The sequence below is a fragment of the Neophocaena asiaeorientalis genome, unplaced genomic scaffold (assembly GCF_003031525.2).
Source record: "Neophocaena asiaeorientalis asiaeorientalis breed wild unplaced genomic scaffold, Neophocaena_asiaeorientalis_V1.1 scaffold427, whole genome shotgun sequence".
In the NCBI taxonomy this organism is placed as follows: domain Eukaryota; kingdom Metazoa; phylum Chordata; class Mammalia; order Artiodactyla; family Phocoenidae; genus Neophocaena; species Neophocaena asiaeorientalis.
In genome coordinates this window covers 2,250,070-2,273,723 of record NW_020172280.1, presented here as the reverse complement: position 1 = coordinate 2,273,723, position 23,654 = coordinate 2,250,070, and the positions used below count along the sequence as shown (strand labels likewise).

The 23,654-nt window shown below is 38.0% G+C and overlaps 1 protein-coding gene across 1 annotated transcript in view; it reads left to right on the top strand.

The window, feature by feature from the left end:
- Positions 1 to 23,654, top strand: part of RANBP9 (RAN binding protein 9) — a 91,022-nt gene that overhangs the window by 63,154 nt on the left and 4,214 nt on the right. Inside the window, exons 8-14 of the mRNA XM_024764098.1 lie at positions 5,533 to 5,717; positions 8,210 to 8,322; positions 9,998 to 10,106; positions 11,606 to 11,796; positions 12,958 to 13,102; positions 16,351 to 16,472; positions 18,138 to 18,289. Of these exons, the coding sequence (XP_024619866.1) occupies positions 5,533 to 5,717; positions 8,210 to 8,322; positions 9,998 to 10,106; positions 11,606 to 11,796; positions 12,958 to 13,102; positions 16,351 to 16,472; positions 18,138 to 18,289 (1,017 nt within the window). The remainder of the gene's footprint in view (positions 1 to 5,532; positions 5,718 to 8,209; positions 8,323 to 9,997; positions 10,107 to 11,605; positions 11,797 to 12,957; positions 13,103 to 16,350; positions 16,473 to 18,137; positions 18,290 to 23,654) is intronic.

The window sequence follows — 23,654 nt, the reverse complement described above, 5'->3', positions numbered from 1 at the left end:
TGTATTTTAGCTGGAGCACTTTTTTGAGGGGGGGAATCTGGAGTTCATTTTGGATAAGTTAAGTGGACTTGTCAAGCATGCAGTTGGCTATACAAGCCTGGAATTCCAGAGAGTGATCTGGGCTGGAGATGAAAATTTGGGAGTCACTGGCATTTCAGTGTTTAAAGTCATGAGACTGTTTGAAGTCAACAAGGGAGTATGTGCTTGTAGAGAAATGGAGTAAGGACTGAGTTCTGGGGCGTGTCATACTGGGGAGAAGAGAAGGAACCCGCACCAGGAAAGTGAGGAGCAGCGATCAGAGAGGTAGGAGGAAGACTAAGAGCTGGGTGTCCTCAAAAAGCCAACTGAAGAAAATATATCCAGAAGGAAGGAGAAATTAACTGTGCCAAATGCCACTGCAACATACCACATAAGACAGGGCTGTTGATCAGTGGGTTTAGCAGAGTGGAGGTCACTGGTGACCTTGTCGAGAGAGTTTCAGCAGAGTGACGGAGAAGTCCTGACTGGGACAGGTTTAAGAGAGAATCGGAAGAGAGAAGCTATTATAGATTATGGACAGCTTTGGAGGATTTTGACCACAGTGAGGAGTAAAGAAGTGGGATGTGGTAGCTGGTGGTAGAATGGGGAACAGTAGGAGATTTTTTGTTAGATTCAGCAGGGTGTTTGCTGATGAGAACGATTCAGTAGCGAGAAACACAGTTGATGTTGTATACAGAGAGGAAAAGTAGCAATGATCGTACCCTTGACAAGGGAAGTGATCCAGTGTGTTAAGTGGAAAGGGGAGGCTTTAGAGAAGAGCGGCTGCGGTGGAGGGGCAGGGTGTAGGTGCGGGTGCAGGTAGGCAGGTTCATGTGGCTCAGTATTGTTGCAGGGGTTTTGCTACGGCTCCATTCCGAATGGAGTTGGTTAAAGCAGGGATCCCCAAACCCTGGGCTGCGGACTGGTGGCGGGCCGTGGCCTGTTGGGAACCGGGCCGCACAGCAGGAGGTGAGCGGCGGGCGATCGGTGAAGCTTCATCTGCCGTTGCCCACCGCTCCCCGTTGCTCCCCACCACTCCTCATCACTCCACACCGCTCTCCATCACTCCCCATCGCTTCCCGTCACTCTCCATCGCTCCCCGTCACTCCCCACTGCTCCCCACCGCTCCCCGTCACTCCCCACCACTCCCTGTCACTCCCCACTGCTCCCTGTCACTGCCCTTTTTTTTTTTATGACTGTGAGATCTGGGACTTCCACATGTCGCTCCCCACCTCTCCCCATCGCTTGCATTACCGCCTGATCCCCGCCCCCCTCCAGTCTGTGAAAAAATTGTCTTCCACAAAACCAGTCCCTGGTGCCAGAAAGGTTGGGCACCACTGCGTTAAAGGGCCTACGTAGCTGGTTTGCTTTTCCTTTCTTCCCCCTCTTTTTGTGGCACTGAGCAAGTAAAACCAACTTGTCAGTTAGCAGGTTTTGTTCCTTACTGATAGCTAGTGGGGATCATTTGAAAAATGTGCTACGAGTAGAGAGCCATGAGTCTCACGGGCCCAGCCACTCCACGGCATGTGGGATCTTCCCGGACCGGGGCACGAACCCGTGTCCCCTGCATCGGCAGGCGGACTCTCAACCACTCCGCCACCAGGGAAGCCTGACATGTTGACTATTTTTGTGTTGCCTTCTGATTATTTTTCGTCCTGCTTTAGAATTGCCAGTTCTATTTTTTGCCTTGTCTGTGATTAACCAAGGTTGTTACTCAGCTCTGTAGCAGTGGGTAAAGTGGTGGTTATGGTGGTAGTTGTAAGTTTTCTTTTAAGATACAGTGGCTCTGAGAGCTCTTTTTTTTTTCTTATGAGTGTGAGATCTGGGACTTCCACATGTAACATATCATTCTTCTACTTAAAAAGGAAAGAAGAAGTTAGTCTTTCTCTTAAAGGCACCACCAAACAAGTGTTTCTATGTTGTGTACCTGTGATCCTTCACTAGCCATTTGTAGCATTCAATCCCAGTGGAGAGTATGTTCACAGAAAAAAAGTGTACCTATTACGGAACATAGGGTGCTTTACATCTCAGAAAACCTTAGATGTTTTTCAAAATGATCTTTCTTCCCCAGCTCACCTCGCCAGTTTGAGAAATGTCCATGTATAAGCTGACTAATTCAGTTGGGATTAGATAAATTCTTTTGTTATAGAAGCTATTCACGTTTAAAATGATGCTGCTTTCTAGTTCCTTGGCCTGATTTGAAATCTACCTTTTATAGAAAGCATTATTTGCTTCAATTTTCTTTAGAAAAAAATCTTTTATATATAAAAGAACAAAACTATGATATTGAGGGTATAATTTTATTGTGTATACTTAGCTTTTGAATAGCATTTTTAGTAGCTGTCTTCATCTTTCATGGGTTAATAGAAATGAGACCTATGTATTTTTCTATTCTTTTCATAGAGACTTAAATTATTCTCACTTCTAATTCTACATAGACAGGAGTGCTTTTTTTTTTAATTTAAAATCAGTTTCCCTGAAAACATTGTTTTACATATATCCATACTCTAGATAGATGCTACAGCATGGATGCACCTTGAAAACATTATGCAAAGTGAAAGAAGCCGGACAGAAAAGACCACCTATTGTATAATTACGTTGATATGAAATACCCAGAATAGGCAAATCTGTGGAGTCAGAAAGTAGATCAGTGGTTGGCAGTGGTTAGGACCTGGTGGTCTGCAGAGAGGGGCTGCTAATAGGTATGGAGGTGTTTTCGGAGTGATGCAAATGTAAAATTAGACGGTGATGGCTGCACGACTCTGTGGCTGTACTAAGGCCCACTGCATTGTTGTATATTATGCTTTTAGAAAACTGTAATTTAGCAATTTAGAAGTCTATTATATTTTTTAAAATTTGTAGTTTAGTCAGTTAAGGGCTGTGTCCTTAATCTCTCCCTCAAGTTTTAAGGTTGAGTAAGTGGTATAAAAGGTACAGTTAGTTACTTTTCATTGAGCTTAAACTGACTTTGTCATCTTTAGTTTTTTATCACTTTCTGATTACGGAAGGTAATATAGAGTGTTAGTCAAATGGTAAATATTTATAAATACAGGAATGTATAACAGAGAAGTTCCTTATAATCCCAGACTCTGTAGATACAATGATTGTGTTGAGTGTATACCCTTCTAGATCTGTTTTAAACTTACGTTAGCCAGTATCTCCATAATTAAATGTAGGATGGAAGAAGACGGGGTCATAGTTGAGGCACTATTCTATAGCTTGCTTTCTTCATTTAGTAATGTATCTTGGGCCTCTTTCTGTGTCAGTATACACATTTTTAACTCTTCTTTTTGCTTGTTTTTATAATATCTTACTGTATGATGTACTACCGCAATTTGAAGATGTACATTTTTGCATATTTTAACATTTATGATATGGGGCGCATCTTAGAATCCATGGCCTGTCAGAGTTTAATGGGCAGTGTTTTTGCTTAGACATAAAATAATGGTAAATCTTGTGGTTAGTGGGGTCTGAGCTTCAATGATTGTGGTATATAATACCACCTGTGAATAGACATTCTTTTTAATTTTTTATTTGCTATTACAGATCATGCTGTGGGGCATATATATTTGCACATGTTTGTTTTTTTGTGGGATTAATTTCTTACAAGTGAAATTGCCTTGTCAGTTTTAATAGATTTTGCTGAATTTCTTTCTTAAAAGGTTCTGTGGGTTCACATTGGTATGTACAGTGGATGAGAGGGCTTATTTTCCCAACGTTCATCAGCACTGGGTATTTATTCTCAGTCTTTAAAATCTTAATCTGCTGTGCAAAAATACCTGTTTGTTTTAATTTGCATTTTTAAAAGTTCACTATGTCTCTTCATATTTTTATCATCTTATATTTCTTCAGATTGCCTATCGCCAGTTAAATTTTTTTGAACTGGTAATCTTTGTCTTCCTATATTGTGAGAATATTTTTTTAATATTTGGAACATTGATGCTTATATGTGTGGCAGATTGTTTTCTATAAAGTCTAGTTTTCTTGACATAAGAGTCTTTGGCTTTATATATTTTTGTTTTAAAGTATGTCACAATTTTGTAATGGGGTTTCATGAAAAGAATACTGTGCTACGAGTAGAGAGCCATGAGTTTTTTCCTTTATGTGTGTCATTAACAAGCTGTGTGCTTTTGGACCCTTAAGCTCTTTAGGTCTCAGTTTTCTCATTGGTGAAATGAGAAGGTTGTAATAAGTATCTCACTTGTTTTTGGCTTAAAATTCTATTAACTTGCAAGTTTTGTTGATTGTTAAGAATCAGTACATTTGTTCAGTATCTTTGTGTGCATTGTGTTACCATTTATTTCCCTAATCCAGTGTGAGTATATTTCTCAATATTTTGACACAGTACTCCTTCTGTTTCTGGTTTTGGTTGCTTGGTTGGTCAGCTGATTTTAAAAACACCCTCTTAGCTTTTTGCAGTGAAATCTATCTAAGCACCTTATATGTACACACGAATTATACTCAATCTTTACCTAATTTTGTACTGAAAATACTTGTGATAACCATTAAAGCAAAGAGATAAGGCATAAATACAGAGACTGAAGATGAAGTAGGATTTGGAGTTACAGAAAGAAAAATTGAACTTAGATTTGGTGTTAAATAAACCTGTGTTCTAATCCCACCTCTGCCATAGTGTAGAACAACTGTGAGCAAGTTAATTTACCCCTAATCCTCAGTTTCTGTATCTTTGTAATGCAAATAATAATAATAATGATTTAACAGGATAATTATGATGATTAAACCTGGCCGTTTAGTAGACATTCAGTAACTTATTCTCCGTTTAGATGTAACAACTAGGGATAGAGCCAAAAGAAGGACTCCTGTATTTTTGTACAAAATTTTTGACGCTATTAAACTTGATTGTTTTACCTCGAAATCTTGGAGTATATCTTGGAGTAAATGCATTTCTTCATGAATCTGAATATTTAAATCCATCCTTTCTTTTTCTTGAAATGTGCGCATTTTATTTTTATGTAAAGAATCTCTATTCTTAATGGCACTGTTTTGCTTATAATTAAGTTCTTATCACGATCCCTTAATAAAAGCATCCCAGACGTACAGATAAATGAAATTATAGAATAGTACGTGCCCAGTTAGGATGTACTTTCATAGTAACTAGCTTCACGTGCATTTTCTAGAAATGCATCGCTTATATCATACATAGAAGGATAAACCTGCGTTATACTTGAGTCTCTACAACTATTATATGACATATTCTTAAGAGCAAGAATGGTGTCTTCATTTATTAGAAGTATAATGCCACATGGTCTCTGAATAAATAAGTAGCTTAGGTTGCTGCGTATTTTTTTTGATGATTAGATTACAGGAAGTGATAGTTTTCATCCAGCAATATAATGTATTTTAGATGATTTGCTGTAGTCTTCCTCTACTAGTTTTTGATTGAGATTTTAAAATATTCATGAAGTAAATTTGTAGTTCTGTATCATTTGAAAGAGTGAATATGTTTTCAACATAACAGGGATAGATGTTTAGTAAAATGTGTTTGTCTTACAGCCCAATTTATATCCTACTGTGGGGCTCCAGACACCAGGAGAAGTCGTCGATGCTAATTTTGGGCAACATCCTTTCGTGTTTGATATAGAAGATTACATGCGAGAGTGGAGAACCAAAATACAGGCACAGATAGACCGGTTTCCTGTTGGAGATCGAGAAGGAGAGTGGCAGACCATGATACAAAAGTAAGTGAAGAAATGTGTATTGACATATTCAGAAGTACATTTTTTGTAAAACATCTCATCCTTTTGGTATGAAAGACTATTTATTGAAGCTTTTTAATCTCTTAATATATATCCTAATGATTTTAATGTATTAATAATGTTTGATTTGGTGACACACATACCAAATTTGTGTTTTAGTCTGATTTATTAATTTGCTGGAAGAAATAAAGTGACACTAGATCTCTTAGGTTAATTCATTTGCTATCCTTAGTAACAGGATTTAACGGTTTCCATAGGCTACATGATTCAACTATTAATAGTGCCAATGCAAAAGATAAATTCAGAAAGAGAATTTAGATTGTGTAATTCAGCATTGTGGTATTTGGACATGAACTTGGCTGTGTTGTTCAGCAGTAATGTAAATATTTACGAAGAATAAATTATTGCTCAGTAAGGATAAGCATCAGAATAATGGTGTAATTTACATACCGGAATACAGACTTGACGTGTACATTTCACGTTTCAGGATTTGGCTAAATTTTTCCAGTGAATGGGTTGCTATGGAAGAATAAGATCAGCTATTTTTGTTTACTAGGATCCCTTTTTTTTTTCCTGACTAAAAGCCTCCAGCTTAAGGAATTTTTAAAACTCCATTTACTTATTGTGTGTTCTGTAATTAGACATTTAAGAGGAGCTAAAGGGAATAAAGACCAAGGAACAGTGAGTATGGAGTTAAGATGCCTCAATGCGGGTTAAATATTTAGGAGTTAGTAGTAACAGTGGTGGAGGATGGGCGGCAGCAGAGCAAACAGTGGGTGTCAATAAAAGTACTGCTTATCTCAACTCATTTCTTACCCAAAATTTTCAACTTGTTTTTTTAGGCAGCTTTTTATGAAAAGGTAGAATTCCAATATGGAAGTCAGCAGGAAAATGTAACTCCTGTGACAGTCAACTTTTTAGACTGTGCCTTTGCTTGAAAGGCTAGCCATGACACATGAATGTCAGTAGTACTGAATAGTAGCTCTTAGAACTTGAAATAGTGTAGACTTTAAAATAAATACCAGTAAGTTTAAATTGTCATTCTCCCTACTGTAATCTAACCTGAGAAAATTAAAGCTTGACACAGTTCATCTTAAATGTCTGTATATTTGCTTTGAACAGTCTTAAATTTACAAATCTAATAAAACTTTGCATATTTTTTTGAGGAGATAATTTTGGACATCATGATGATTCTGAAAACACGCTTTTTCCCTAGAGCTGTTATCAGAGCCTCAACACTAGTATTTTGTCTTGCACAGTTGAAAGAATAGTGAAACTGACTCAGAATCCCATAGTTGCCATGAGTTAGAGTTGGAGCTAGGATAGACTGCTCTCTGGGGGTCACATCTCTTAATGCTTTGAAAATGGTTACCACTGAGCAACATGGCAGGATAGTTGTAGAGGAAGCATTGTTTATCTTAATCCTATAGCCAGGGTTCAGTGAGGGCACCCTCCCCTACCCCATGCTTCAGAAAATTGATACTCACCATGACCTCCTGGGAAGTCCATTTTAAGAGGTTCTCCCCTACCCTCTTAAATTAATTTGAATAATTAGATGAAATAAAATGAAAAAAATCTGGTTCTTAGAGATCCTCCCCTCTGCCACCTCAGTCCCCTTTTCCTGAACCACTGCTTCGCACCATTTTCTCACGGACCCCTTAGTTGTGCTGGATGGAGGCAGGTTTAAAAGTTGGGTGTTTAGAGATATATTGGGTATTCGAGTTAATATCGTGTAGTCAACAGTTTTTCTAACGTTTTGTGGTTAGAGGTAAATGCCAACACCACTTGGTAGCTTTTTAAAAAAAGAAACTTTCTCTTTGGCAGCGTCACTTACATGTAAATCATATTTGAGGAATTAATGTCCTGTGCACGACCACACTAACTGATTTAGATTAGAGGGCTGACTGTCACCCTCATAGACTCCGTTCTGGAAGATTCTCTCTCTGGGTTCGCCTTAGTATTTTTTGTGTTCACACCTTGTGATCCCATCTCATGTAACTGATGGATAAAGAAAATGGTTCAACTACAGAACACAAAGAGTTAATCTGTTGTTTTTAAATTGTTTTATTTTACAAAATGGCAACACTTGACTAGGATAATTCATATGATAAAGGTAAAATAGAAAGTATGGTTAGTACGATTGAATAAGGATGGGAAATAATAGGAAAGGACCTGGGGATAATGGAGTACCAAGAGTCAAAGTCATTTAATGACCTTGATTCTCTGGTAATACTTATTTCTCGGGAGAGTAGTCTCACCTCAGCATTTGCAGTTATCTTTTTGGAAATATGACATGAATAAGACAAAATGATCTTTTTAAACTTATTTTAAAGTTGAGGTACTTAAAGCCTTAATTGTTCCAGCGGCATAGGTTGGTCTTGTAATATCAAGAGTAGTCCTTGTTTATATAAATTGTAGTATGAAGCATGTATTCTCTTGACTAAAAGATGTGTGTTTCTTCTTTTTATTTTAAGAATGGTTTCATCTTATTTAGTCCACCATGGGTACTGTGCCACAGCAGAGGCCTTTGCCAGATCTACAGACCAGACCGTTCTAGAAGAATTAGCTTCCATTAAGAATAGACAAAGTAAGGACCCTGTGGTGCATGGCTAACACTTGTTTTCAGATTATAGGTTTGGTTACATTGATTTTTAGAAATTTTATTTTTTAAATTAAAATTTTTTCAAATATATTAACTTGAAATTATGCCTCTGAAATTTATTTTTATTGACATTTTTGAAGATTACATTAAAAAATTCACTTATTAGCATTCTGGATGTAGAAAGATACAATTTTGGAGAAATTTTTATAAAAATGTTTGCCATTTTTTCTTAAAATATGTTTTCTTGAGCTTTCAGGAAGTAAACATTTACTAAACAGTGTTTTTTTAAATTGGTAAAGTAGTCCACGATTAGATGTTAGTGGAGATAACATGTAAAATAAATTTAAGTATCTTTGCATTTAAATTGCTGTCTAAATTTAAGATAGTATTGATCTTAAGTATTTATGGCTTAGGTCCTGGTGCTTGTGGCCAGAGCTGTGGAGTCTGTTCTGACCAGGGCAGGTCAGCATAACAGCTGGTCCACAGTAGCCATCCAAAGATTGGTGCAGTTAGGCCATCAGGGAGGGCATGGCTTGATGAAAGTATAGGGATAAAAACAAGACATTACGGGTAAGATCATGATGGATGAAAACAAATTTTTTATAGGTCAGACTGCTGTGATAGCACTGATGACACTGCGTTGTAGCTAATCGTATGCTTGCCTGTCTTTCTCACGGCGTTGTAAGCTCTGGCAAGCAGGAGGTGACCGCTTACTCTTTGTATCCCCATCATCTAACCCACAGGGACTGCTCACCGAGTAGCTATTGGATTCAGGTCTTACGCAAAGGCTAGCATTCGTGTAGTACTGGGTGCAAAAGGTTATAGTATTTGATAAGACACTTGGAATATTATTTCTTTAATGTTTCCTATGGTCTTTTTTTTTTTTTTTTTTAAAAACCACTTTTATTGAGGTATGGTTGACATGTTAAAAAAACTGTACATACTTAGCATATACACCTGGCTGAGTTTGGAGATAAGTATATATCCATGAAATCATCACCACAGTGTATGCCATAATGTACCCATCTTTTTCATTTTAGTGTTTAGTACATCAGTATTGCTTAACAGTAATTTTTCCTATGCTACTTGTATGCGAGTTTGTGGGGTTTTTTAGTAGTTTAATAAAGTACTTGTTTTTCTAATTTTTTAATTTGTCTGAAAATTTTCGTTGAAGTAGAAACTGAGTTAGAAAAAGAAGTGGAAAGTAATCATAATTTTTTTTTTTTTTTTTTTTTAAAAACCACTTTTATTGAGGTATGGTTGACATGTTAAAAAAACTGTACATACTTAGCATATACACCTGGCTGAGTTTGGAGATAAGTATATATCCATGAAATCATCACCACAGTGTATGCCATAATGTACCCATCTTTTTCATTTTAGTGTTTAGTACATCAGTATTGCTTAACAGGTATTTTTCCTATGCTACTTGTATGCGAGTTTGTGGGGTTTTTTAGTAGTTTAATAAAGTACTTGTTTTTCTAATTTTTTAATTTGTCTGAAAATTTTCGTTGAAGTAGAAACTGAGTTAGAAAAAGAAGTGGAAAGTAATCATAATTTATTTAAAGATTTTTTACTAAATTTTTTTTGAGGATCCACTAAGTTTCTGTTTCTATTCTTTTTAAAAAAATTTTATCTTTTGCTTTCTTTTTCTAAATAGGAATTCAGAAATTGGTGTTAGCAGGAAGAATGGGAGAAGCCATTGAAACAACACAACAGTTATACCCAAGTTTACTTGAAAGAAACCCCAATCTCCTTTTCACATTAAAGTGAGTTTAATAAAATGTTATATTAATTATACATGTGTGTATTATATAATCAAAATTATTTTCATACTTTCAGATATTCGGATATAATTTTGTAATGTAGCCCCTTTAAGTGACAGGTTATAGAGTGTGCTTCTGTGTCGAGGACTGTGGGCAGAAGGCAGCTGTTGCTTTGTGTTTGCACTCTGTCATTCTGTCCCTGTGTCTAAGAATGTGAAAGTCTGACTTAGAAGATGGGTGTCTATTTTTCCTCCTGTAAGGTGCCTTATAGTAAGTTTGGGGCATTTTAAAAAACTGTGGTAAAAATATACATAAAATTTGCAATTTTTGCACGTACAGTTTTCTGGTATTTACATTGTTTCTGGTACATTCACATTGTTTTTCAACCATCCCTTTCTAGAACTTTTTTCATTATCTGAGACTGAAACTTGGTACGCATTAAACACTGCCTCCCCATTTCTCTCTCTCCCCCCAGCTCCTGGCAACCACCGTTGTACTTTCTGTCTCTATAAATTTGAATTTGACTGCTCTAAATACCTCATATAAATAGGATCATAAAATATTTGTCCTTGGTAACTGCTTTGTCTCACTTAGCATAACGGGTGTACAAATATATGTTAGAGTCCCTGCTTTCAGTTCTTTTGCGTATACACTCAGAAGGGGAATTGTTGACCATATGATAATTTTGTGTTTAATTTTTTTAAAATTAGTCCTCACAGTTCCATAGCCCTGCACTGTTTTACATTCCCACCAACAGTGCACAAGAGTTCCAGTTTCTCCACATCCTCACCAACACTTGTTTTCTGTTTCTTTTGTTTTTGTTTTTTTCATAAATAATAACCATCCTAACTTGGCATTTTTTAATTGGTCGTAAGAATCTTCGTTATTTTAAAATTCAGGTGTTATTAGGTTTAAGATTTAAACTCTTTAAGCACCAGAAATTCTAAGCCCAGTGTCAAAATTGTCTTGCTTTAGAATCAAAGTTTAAATGTGGCCTGTTTTGGTTAAGAGGGATGAGGAAACTTGGGGACTTAGGCTCTTATTTTGTATGTAGGTAGGTATGTATATAAAAGTACATGTTTATAAAGCAATTATACTCCAATAAAGATGTTAAAAAAAAAAGTACATGATGTTCTTATGTACTGCTTGGTTTGCTTCCAAGTGCAAATATTATTTTGATTATTTTAGCTAAAAAAAATGGGGTTCATTTTGGTTTGTTTATTTTAGCTACAGATAGATTTTCATTTTCTTAGTAAATCTTGATTAAAGGCGATACAATGTCTTTTGCATTATGCTCTCATTTTTCTGAAAAATTTTAAATTGATTCTAAGCAGTACAGTATATGGAACCATGTTTAGTATTTTTAGCATACTATCTAAAGGCCACATTTACTGATAAAAATACAAGTTCTTAAAATATTTCCTTTCAGAAATCTGTTGCTATTAAATAAACAAACAGTAATTTGAAGATCATGTGAGTAAATTTTTCTTTTCTCTTTTTAGAGTGCGTCAGTTTATAGAAATGGTGAATGGTACAGATAGTGAAGTACGATGTTTGGGAGGCCGAAGTCCAAAATCTCAAGACAGTTACCCTGTGAGTCCTCGACCTTTTAGTAGTCCAAGTATGAGCCCCAGCCACGGAATGAGTGTCCACAGTTTAGCATCAGGCAAAGGAAATGCTGCACATTTTTCTGGTGAGGTTCAGTCTTACGACGTTATCTTAAAATTTTTACCCTTCTTCGTGGTTTTGAACCAAAATAAAATTTTTTTAAAAATCTAGACATTTCTGCTAGGCGTTTGGCACATTTGTATACTTGATCTCAAGATGTTCTGGAGGAAAAATTGTGGGTGGGTCAGATTCACGTGTTTTTAGTACCAGGAAGTGACTTAAAGATGAGCTGTTTCTAAAAACAGTTTATTAACAGATCTCCATAAATGAAGGGCAACATTCAAGTTGTCTCTAGAAATTAAATCGGAGATATTTGGTAATGAGAAGGTAATTGTGTGTTTTAGGAAAGGATAACTATAAAGGTGGTGACGTGGCTGTGGTGTCTGGAGCCACCGATCACCATACCCAGCCACCTAGCCCGACTGCCTCTTGCTCACTCTCCCAGCCAAGCTGCCAGCAAGAGTCAGCTCTGCCTGTTCATTTCCTCCTATTCTTTTCTGGACTCACCAAGGCCTTTGGTGTTCTCTTAATTAAAATCCTCTCCTTTCTTGGCTTTTATGACATCACTTCTGCAGGTTTATTTCTGATCTTTCTCAGTCTTTTTTCTTTGCTTGTCTCTTTAATTCTGTTTTTCCCAAGGTATTATCTTTCCTCTGTACATTTAATGTTCTAAAGCAGAAATCAAATACTGTTTCCTGTCCTTTCAAAGAGTAGAGCCACACCTTTGCTTTTTCTCACTTAGCATATACCTTTCTACGTTGCTGCCTCTCAGCCTGTTTACATCACCATCCTGCACAGTGTGCGGGATTCTCATGTTTGTGTCCTTAGTCACCACCCCTCTGACACCATGTGTCACGTGAGGCTCGGACAGATTCTTAGCCTCGGTGTATTCATATGTAAAATGGGGTTATGATAACTCTGGGCTTCATGGGCAGGGGCTGGGGGGTTGTGAGGATTAAATGAGACCTATAATTAAGCCTTCAATAAGTACGGGAGGAGATGACAGCTCACAATTAAGTAACCTTATGTTCTTTCAAAGAAGTTATCCATTTGTTTTCTATTTAAGTAGTCCATTGACTTTCCTGCATTATAAAAGTCTTAAATACATGATCAGAATATGGTACATCTGTTACAACCTTATGTGTTTGTTTCTATTTTTGTAAAGTTTCTCTTTCTTTTTTCCCAGGTTTTGAAAGTTGTAGTAATGGTGTAATATCAAATAAAGCACATCAGTCATACTGCCATAGTAAACACCAGTCGTCCAGTTTGAATGTACCAGAACTGAACAGTATAAACATGTCAAGGTCACAGCAAGTTAACAACTTCACCAGGTAACAATATCCCTAGCTTTTGCATTACTATAAGCAACTTTAATTATAGATGTCATCATTTTTAATAATTTGGAGAAATTGAGTTAGATGGTCCATAGTGGGGCTCTGAGCGTTCCCAAGCCCCCAGAGGTTAAAGGGGTGGGGAGTAAGTTCTCCAAAGCTTTCTGTTCTCCTAGAGTTCATGGAGGCTCATCCTTCTGTTCCTTCCCCTTCCTCTACGTCACTCTTCCCTCTAGTGGGGTGATAGGGACACATCCAGGGTTCTGCATTTCATCTTCCTGCCACCGCAGACCCGTACAGGTGGTTACGTACAAGCCACTTGTTATGTTTCCTTTAGTATATTTAACCTCTGCAGTTAACATCTGATACAGTTACAACTATTTTTTTTCTTTGTGTGTGGGTTTTTTGGTGTAAGTGTGTGAAGTGTTTCCTGAGTTCCAAATAACTAACTTTACAAAAAATATTTGTTGATGAGAACCTATCTTTAAGTAGCTTGCGTATAACAGATGGTTAAGTCATTTAGTAAAAATACACAGTGCGAGGAGAGTATTGAGAACCTGTCGGGTGTCAGACACTGCTAGGCATGGTCTACACTCGAAGAGCTTTGAGAGAAGAGATGTCTCTGTCAGCATACTATGACATAACTCAGGTTTACTATTCATGAAACCTGAAGGTTTCATTTGAATTGAACGCTAATGTGTGACAGCAAGTTCTTATGGATTTTATCAGCTTGATGTTGGTTTGGTCTTAGAACGTGAATTGATTGGTCACACTGCGTTTTGGGGGAATGTTTATCAGTGCAAAATTCTCCCATTGAAGGAGAGAGAACCTAACGTTTACCATGACTCTTAATGGAAATATGACTCTGGAGAAAGAAGTACGTGTAAAAATCTGTTTTCACAAATTTGGAGATTAATCAGAATTTCCAGGTTATCTGTCACAAATGACAAAAATGTACTGAAGTAATGGTATTGTGTGGTACAGGTGATAATGAAGTCCACAAAAATGGTATGAGAAGAACAGTAGGAAAATAGACTCTCTTGCTGAGGAGGTCAGGGTAGTCAGTAGAGATGACATAACTAGAAAATATAAGATTAGAATATTGTGAAAATTTTGTATGGAAATTTAAAAGGTTAAGCCTTTAGTACATCATTGTACTTTATAGTATATTAGTACTTTATCATTGTTAGAGGGTTCTACCATAGTTTGAGGGTAGGATTGCAGTTTCTTCATGAGTTTTTCTCTTAAATACTATCCTCGTGGCAGGAAGTTGCTAAAGAGACCTATTATTACCTGAGTTGAGGGAAGCAAGCTTAACGGAAGGGGTTGATGACACAGCATCCTCTTTTGTGTGCAGTATAGAAGAAAGTAAGCTTTTAAACTGTCTTAAGCTGTTAAGCAGTAACAGTTACTTTCTAGTTGGTAATGGCTTTCCTTACCAACGGTATCGTGAAGTAGGCAAAGATGGTATTAACTGTGAAAACCATTTTACAGATGTAGAGCTGAGTACCAGAGAAGTAAATGACTTTTTTTTTTAAGGTCAATAATTAGTAACTAGTAAGTTGCAGAGCTGTGACTACTTCCTGGGACGTCTGACTTCTAGACTTGTGCCTTCTCCGTTACCCCCCATCAGAAATGCTCTTCTCCCCCCGCTCCTTCTTCTCCCCCATCCTAACTTCTGTTCAAGCTGTAAAACTCAACTTCAGATGTTACCTCTTCCAGGATGTTTTCCTTGATTTATATCCCCGCCAAATGTTGTGTCACTCCTTGTGGAGCTTTCATCACAGAACTGAGTCTCTGTACTATAATAACTTTATTAGCTTTTTCTAGGCTGTTCACTCCTGGAGGGCAGGGGCTGTTTCATTATATCCTTAGCACCTAACACAGAGCATGGCCCAGAGGCTCTTAAATGTGTGTTGAATGAAAGTATCCCTCTCAAATATTATATTGGATTATGAAAAATGCACTTTAGTATATTAATAAGATCACTAAAAGCTACGATCTTAAGGATTTCCCTTAAATTAAACATTATTTTCAAAGTTTGGTTTTTTTCTTATCAATTCTCAAATTTCATCAAGATACTAAACAAGCTTTTCTGACTGACAGGAATGTCCTGGGGCCATTGCCCTCTTCTTCCTAGATCTCTATGGGCCTTTTTACCCTGATAGGTCTTACGGATAGAAGTATGTATGCACCCACGCGTGCCCACGCACCCAAGCTGTTAACCATTGGTTACCTTTGCTGGCATTATTATGCATAAGGTGCTTTTTGCTTATCTGCATTCGATGTTTTTTTTTTTTTCTACAAACATTGCCTTTTTAATGAGAAAAGATCATTTTTATTTAAATATTCTCTAAATTTTCATCAAGCGTTTCCTTCTGAGCTGTATAATCATAACCTAGATCTTCATAGGAGAAATTTGGATGGTTAGATATTGTTGCTTGGGGTGTGGAAGGATCTGAAGGGCAAATATTGACGAGTTCAGCATGGCCCCGTGGAACTGTCAGCACATGCCATTCGTTCAGGCAACGTGACGTAGGTGAGAATTGGCGATGCCCTAAGTATCTCCAGAGCAGCATTTTAAAAAGTAAGATGCAGCAAAAATACTCGAGAATCTTCACCAATAAGAAAGCCTGTGAGAGAAAAATAGTGTTGGGTGCTGGGAAGGTATGAAGGGATGAGACTGAGTAGTTTTTCAGGTTATTACTTGCCATTGAGAAAGAGTATATTTTTGAGTAGTGAGGACAAATGCCAAAACATCAAGGCTGTTAGTGAAAAAAATAGTCTAGAAGCGAGTCGAGTATGAGGGTGGGGAAAGAGGTGAAGAGAGGTGGGTTCCAGGAGTAGTTTGAGAGGGAGGGTTTCCCTTACACGCTGCAAGTGCATGCTGGGGTGAGGGCCAGGGATTCTGGGGCAGGAGTTGATTAACAAAGAATGGAGAGCAGATCTGAGTTTGAAAAATAGTGGGAAAATACGTGCTGAAAAATGATTTCTCCATATTGATTGGGAGTCATCAAACCACTACATTTTAGTCCATGTACTTTATCTCCAGGAGTACAGAGTTGTTAAAGGTCAGCTACAGATTGGGCTTTGAATACATTCAGGATGTAACTAAATACCTTTATTCCAGGTTGCTGTTGCCTTGTGAAGTCAGTTTATACGTAGGCTCTGTAGTTGAGTAGTAATTTATTTTAAACTAAGCTGCAAGTATGCTATTTCTAAAATTAGGTTTGTTTTTTCATTTTCAGTAATGATGTAGACATGGAAACAGATCACTACTCCAATGGAGTTGGAGAAACTTCATCCAATGGTTTCCTAAATGGTAGCTCTAAACATGACCACGAAATGGAAGATTGTGACACCGAAATGGGTCTGCAGTGATATTTCTTACATTTTTAATAAAAAATGATGACTCCAAGGTTATGTTTTGTACTGATTCACAGCTGATGAGCACAAATCAGATTTAAAGATGTGTGTGCCATTGGATTTCATAGCGATACATATTACTTCCCTTAAAATTTCTTGTGAGAGTGGGTTGCTAGAGAGAGTAGAGTTTAAGTTTTTAGTATCTTCTTTGCTGAACTGTTTCTGCACAACTGTAGTGCTTTCATTAATGTAGGAGTGCTAACTTCTTAGTGTCAAATATCCTTTAGGACAGCTAAGGTTGGAGATATGAAAAGTTTTTATACCTATTTCAGTATAGCCAATAAAGGCCAAATGGGTAGAGATGATTTTATAAGTTCTCATCAGACTTTCTTAAATTCATTCAATGTGAATATATGTGACTATGCGCAGCCCAGCGCCTGGCAGATAGTAGGCGCCTGCATTTGACAGCCCCTGGCTCCTGCCCCCTCAGAACATGTGGCTGACAGATACATTCGCACGCATAAGTTTACTTTGTTGACAACTTGTGTAGTAAAGTGTACCGAAAAGTTAAGCCATCAGCAAACTTTCCCATCAATTGGAGAGTGAAAATTATTGAAGCTTATAAATTCTTATTTGTCAGAACATTAGATTTCTTAGTATTTTGAGATTAAAAGGTATTTATTCAGATTGTTAGAAATTACTTTATAAATGCAAACTTGTATTACACAACCACCTCGTTGTTGAGGATTGTGTGTTCCAATGCATAATTCACTCTTTCAAGCAAGGAGTATGACTGAAAAGGCAGGCAGCCTAGCTTCACTCTATCAGATATCAGCAGGCAACCTCAACATTCCAAGAGTAATTTGAGCATAGTGATTAAGAGCAGGAGTTCTAGAGCCAGATCACCTGGATTTGAATTCTGCAACTGCCACTTAACTAGCTGTGTAACCTTGGACAAATTACTTAGGAGCTCTTTGCCTCAGTTTCTTCATCTGTAAAATGGGTATAATAATAACTGCCTCATAGCTGATCTGCAAAAAGCTAATAGCACAAAGTAAGTGCTTCGTAAACAGTAACTATTATCATTATCATTAGTGATTTATCATTTATGATGTTGTTGTTATTAGTGACTTACACTGTTTGTTATTGATCAGTGATTATTGTCAGTCAAGATATACACTGTAAAATTTTTTCCTAAAAGTAGTATAATTAACCCTTTTGATTAGTATGTGGTGTCTTCTGTGTTTTTACTGGAGTCATTCAGTCTTTCTTACCTTCTATCTCTGTTCTTTGTCAGTTAAAGTAGCCTGAGAAGCACTACTTTTTTCTTTCTTTCTTTTTTTCATGTTGCTGTAGTTTTAGAAAATCGTGCTTATTATTAACCTTTCATAAAAATTTCCCTGAGACATATGTACATCCTAACACTGAAAGATTTGTCACCTGACTTTCAACTGAAAGCTGGGTATTGGATCCTAGACTCTTGAGGCCTAGATAAAGGGTACCTTTTAGCTACAAAGTTCCACATTAAATTAAAAATCTGCATATTTAGGTAAAATATTAGGAAGTAATTACTAAATGAAACGTCCAAAATGTTGTAAGCAGTTTATGTTCATTTCTCCATTGTACTGCAGATGTAAGGTAGTAAAATACCTGTTCGTTTTGCTTACAGAAGTTGATTCAAGCCAGTTAAGACGCCAGCTGTGTGGAGGAAGTCAAGCCGCCATAGAAAGAATGATTCACTTCGGAAGAGAGCTACAAGCGATGAGTGAGCAGCTGAGGAGAGAGTGCGGCAAGAACACAGCAAATAAAAAAATGTTGAAGGTAAGTTTGTTTTCCCTTGAAAACTTACAAACGTGTCAGAGGAACTAAAATGTAGTTTTGTAACACATTGAGCAACCCTGGAATTCCTGTTGGGAACTTGGACGCGCGCCCCTCCCTGGCTTCCAGCCCGGCTGAGGGTGCGGACACGCGGCAGGGTTCGGCAGCCCGGCTCTACTGGACAGGCGCTGGACGTCTGTACAACATACAGATTAAATCTCAGTTCTGCCACTTACCGGTGTTGTGTGCCCCTTGTCAACTTGCTTTCTTAGTTTTCTCGGCTATAAAATTGGCAGAGTTATTAGGAGAAATGTGGGTGTGCTGATAAAACTATAAATTTGAGATATTTTTACTTTAGTAGAGATTGTTCAGGGTTGCAGCAAATTGAATGTATAACGTGTGGCTTTTCTTTTGAGATTGGTGAAGGGTTGGGTCATCTTTCACAGAGAAGAGATAAAACACGTCTTCAAGTCTCTTCTGGATTGATGCCTGCGCTGGATATAGTGAGATGGAGAAAATGGAAACAGTTCATTAAGTTAGCCACAGTTCTGTGTAGCAGTTAAAGATGGAGTTTTGCCTACCTTAAGTCAGCATTGCAGTTAGTGGTAGAGATGAGGTTTTTTTCATGTTCATAGAAGGCCCACCAGCCCTGTACACCTGTGAAACATGAACCTAGCCATTGTAGTTTTTTGTTTGTCCTGCATGAGGTTGGGCTCAAAGTTGGTTTGTTACAAATATCTTCTCCTGAATGTTTTGAAATAAGCCCAAAAAACGAAGGGGAGATGCACGTAGTGGTCTTGACACTGATGCTTGGGTATAGGAGAGGGCGAGACTCAAGACTCCTGCCATCCCTTCCTGACCTAAACTGAGAGAGGGCCAGCGAGCAACACGTAGTAGTGCTAAATATGGCATAAAATCAGTCCCCCCCCCCCCAAAAAAAAACCCGTCCCAGCTACATGCACTGTAGCCTCAGTAGAGCACCTGTCTAGTCTAGGATGGGTTAAGAAGCCACCTATATACACCTCCAGATAAAAAGGCATGCATAACTTGATTTTTCCATACTGGGAATTTTCATCATTATACAACTTTGAGAATCTTTTCTGATATCAACAGTGCTAAGAAACTTCTCAGGCTTTGTTATTATTTCACATATCCAAAGCTATCCATTTGGGAAACTTCTTTGCTAGGTACTGGGGTTGTTTTAGGGCAGTGGTTCTCAACCTTTTTGGTATCTAAACACGTTAAAAACTATTAAAGATTCCCAAAGGGCTCTTGTTTGTATAAGTTATATTTATTGATTTTACTGTACTAGAAATTAATACTAAAATTATTAATTCATTTCAAAATAATAAGTCATTGTTATCTTTCATAAGTGTTTATCTTCCTAAAATAAACAAAAATAACGAGAAGAGTGGCCCTGCTTTACATTTTTGTAAATCTCTTTCATGCTAGGTTTAGTAAATGATAAGCTGGATTCTCATACCTACTTCTGTATTCAGTCTGTTGTGATATAACACACATGTAGCCTCTGGAAAACCCCACTGTATAGTTTTGAAAGAATGAGAGTGAGAAAAGAGCAAGTAATATCTTAGTATTACTATGAAAATAGTTTTGCCCTCACAAGAGACCCTGAAAGGATCTTCAACCCAGTTGTCCCTGGATCGTGCTTTGAGAACTGATGTTTCAGGAGATATTTGGGGATGTGAAATGTTTTTAAAAAAGAAATCATAGGCTTTTTTACACTGGGTCATCTGACTCTGTTTTCTTGTTAATACTTTATGCTGATGGAGTATGATTTTATGTAGTCCCTTTGAAAATTTCACCCCATTGCTTATTCTTTGATTCTAATTTGCATGAAGCACAGGAAGTGGCATTACATGGCCTATCCTCAAAGATATTCCTTGATTATATATTGAATTAAGTGAAGATGTAATTCATCATCTAAAGAATGTGGATGGCTTTGATTTTGTACCTCTGACTTCTAAGCAAATGCCAACTACTTCAAGAGATTGTCTTAACATTCTGAGCTGCTTCTCTCCCATTCCCCAAACTTATCTTGATCCAGGTAAGAGATAAGATGGGTGGCTGATCCAGCTTCTAAGTACCTAAAGAACAATGCTGGAGGATTTGAGGGTAACACAAAGAGAACTTTTTTTTTTTGCCCTGCTTGAGAAGGTTTAGAAACTACTGTTTTCTTTTATTCTTCACTTCAGGTCATGGGTGGTTGAAATGGGTTTTTTTATCTTTAGTTTTGTTTGAATTTGCACAGACTTCTGAAGCATGCATACATGTGTAGAGGGACAGGATTTGGTTAAGGCCGGCTTGAGACTTACCGAAGTTGCCGTAAGGTACACGCGTGTTGTGCTTCCCCTCAGTCGCGGAGTAGCAGGCGCACCGCGGACCTTGGAGTAGCCCACCTGTGCTAAACACGGGCTGGGCGGCCTGCCTGCTGCAGCCGTGGTTCTCTTGACCTTTTCCTGACCTTCTCGGTCTTCCTTTCCTGTTTTCCTGTTGTCTTTTGTTTCTGTTGCTTACCTGCCTGAATCTGCCAGTGGCTCCCGGGAGAGCCCCCTGAATCGTCAACAGCTGTTCACTGCGCTTGCGCAGAGCAGCAGGGCTCCTGCTGGAGGGCCGGGAGAGTCAGGTTAGAGCGAGCAGCCCCAGCTGCAGGTAGCTCTCAGTCTAGTGACTTTAGACGCACCCCGTTTGGAAACTGCTACAGAGTTCAAGCCAAGTGTAAGTACAGTTTGAGAATCCTACCTAAATGTCACACTTTGTCAGAAATTTTCCCACTGAGGTAATGTTTTTTCTAAAACAAAAAGTAACCCATAATACCATGATATTTAACAGGTATTTTCAGTTTTGTGCCTTAAATCGCATGGGCATATATTTTATCTGGTTGGTAATTGTAGTTATCCTATTTGTATTGTTCCTATCATCATAAAAAATGTATTTCCAGTTTCTATGCGTTATTGACAATTATTTTTAAATGGCTACATGATATTCTAGTGTGTTGCTATATCAGTTTATTTAAGCATTGCTCTATTTTTAGATTTTCTATTTGCCTTTTAAAAAATGCTTTGAACATCTTTATACATGTATCTTTGTTTCTTCCTTAAAATTATTCCACTGGAATAAAGTCCCAGAAATAGAATTATTGAGTCAAAGGATACAATTATTGTGGCTCTTGCTACGTGTTGCTGTGTTGCTTTCCAGAAACGTCTACCAACTTATCAGCAGTAATAAAGGGATGTGCCGGTGGCACTAATACCTTAATTGTACTTTACTGGGTTTAGCATGTATCTCAAAATTGCTTATTTGCATTTCTTTGGTTACTCTCACCAATTAGTCTTACAGCAGAATTTAAAACATTAAGGTTGCTTTGCTGATTTCATTCCCCTTGTAAAGAAAGATGAAGTTCTAGATATTTACTCCTGGGAACTTGATGGTGTAAACCGGTTTTTGTTTTTTTTTTTAAGGGTTTTTCAGTTTTCTTGCTTAAAGCTTCACTCTACTTGCAAGCTGTGCTTCATAGTGTTGTGTGATCCATCTAAAATCAAGTCTAATCCATATCGCTCCGTTATGTAAAACTCTTGCCTTATTGGAAAAAGTGGAAGCTTTTTAGTGTGATTTTTAGGGTGTTTTAGGATCTAAGCCCTTACCCGTGGTTCCAGCCATGCCTTTTCTCCTTTCCAGCCTCAGTTTCCATGTAGCTTGAGCCTATATCTGTGATTGCTTCTTGTGACACAATACACTCTGTTAATAAGCAATACACGGTACATCGTTTACATGTCTGCCTTCCCCACAGGACTGTGTGAGTCCTCGAAACAGTGATGAGGTCCTGGTGGTCCCCGTCTGTGTCCAATAAATATTTGTTCAGCTATAGTGAAAATATGGGGGTAAAATTTTAGACTTTTTTCCTCTTAATATTTAGATTGGTAATTAAAAGAAAGAAACTGTATCCTACTAAAAGAAGTACAGTACCGTGTGGTGGTAATCTCTCACTGCCTCAGTTCGCGTCTAAGATGGGCATAGTAGTGACCACCTCCTAAGGTTATTGCGAGGATTAAATGAGATGATACACATTAGCGCTTGAAACATTGCCTCACACAACATTAGTGCACAGTAAATTACTACCATCATTATCTTTTTCTGTGAATTTTGTTTTAAATGCTAGAAGGTGTATTTGACAGAATGGTCTTGATTTGACTTTGGGGACTACAGCATTTCACCTTCTTGGTAGCATGTCAGGATGTAGACGCAAGAGGATAGTTCTGTGCTTAAAGTAATGATGTAGCAGTTATTCCTTGCACAGATTCTTTAGTCTGTCTTTTAAAATTTATCTGCGCTATAGGGATGGTACCTCATTAGATGGTTGTGGGGTGAATTAAGTCTTGAGCAAAGCTCAGTCTTTAGAAATAACGTGATTAGAGTTAGCTTCACAGGATATCAGATATTAATTTTCTCCATCAATAAATTTGGACTGGGGGGGAACCAGAAGTAGAATCTAGTAGCTTTGTGAGATGCATAAAATATCTTAAATACTGTTAGGAAGCAGATCTTGCAATCAGCAGGTATATGAAGCTTTTTTTTTCTCTCCTTGTATCTACTAGCACCTGTGAGTAGCTGCAGGGGATTCAAACTAGTATAAATTCTTCAAAGAACTTTCATTAATAACTGTGGCCAGAAGTCTCATGTGAATGAGATACTCAGCAGTGTAGGGCAGTGGAGGTGCCCCGTGTATCCCTGTCTGTAGCCTCAGGCCGCACAGCTCTGCTTTACGGGCACAACGTAGAGGCCAATTCAGATAAGAAAGGGCAAGAGCAGGCTTGACCAGGAAGCCTCACCCCCACTAACGAGATGGCTAGAGGGGTGCCGGAGCAGCTTCACGTGGGAGGTGCTATTCTTTAGGAATCTGTCTTCCACGTTTCAACGAGCAGCAGTTTGAGTGTCGTGCTACCGAATTCACTGGTTTGGTCTCCCCAGCGCCTCTCCACGCGCCGTCTCAACTGGGAAGGTGTGCGGTGTCTTCCTGTATCTGTATCATGTTACTCTGGATGAGGGCGCTGGCTTCTGGCAAAAACGATAATTTATCTTTTACTGAAAGATTAGAGCGAGCTGACATTACTAATTTCGTTTAGCTCAGTTAGTCCTCATAAACTGTGAAATAGGGCCTCTTATAATCCCCATTATACAAATGATGATACTCATACTTAGGAAGGTTGTTCTTGCCAAAGGCCACTCTGGTGATGCAGCTTAACTTGAAGCCAATGTCTGAAACCACTGTAGTTATGTGCTCCCCACAGAAAGATGACAGGAAGACAGAGCCGTCGTCTGAAAAGAAGACTGTGTGTCAGTTACTTCAGGA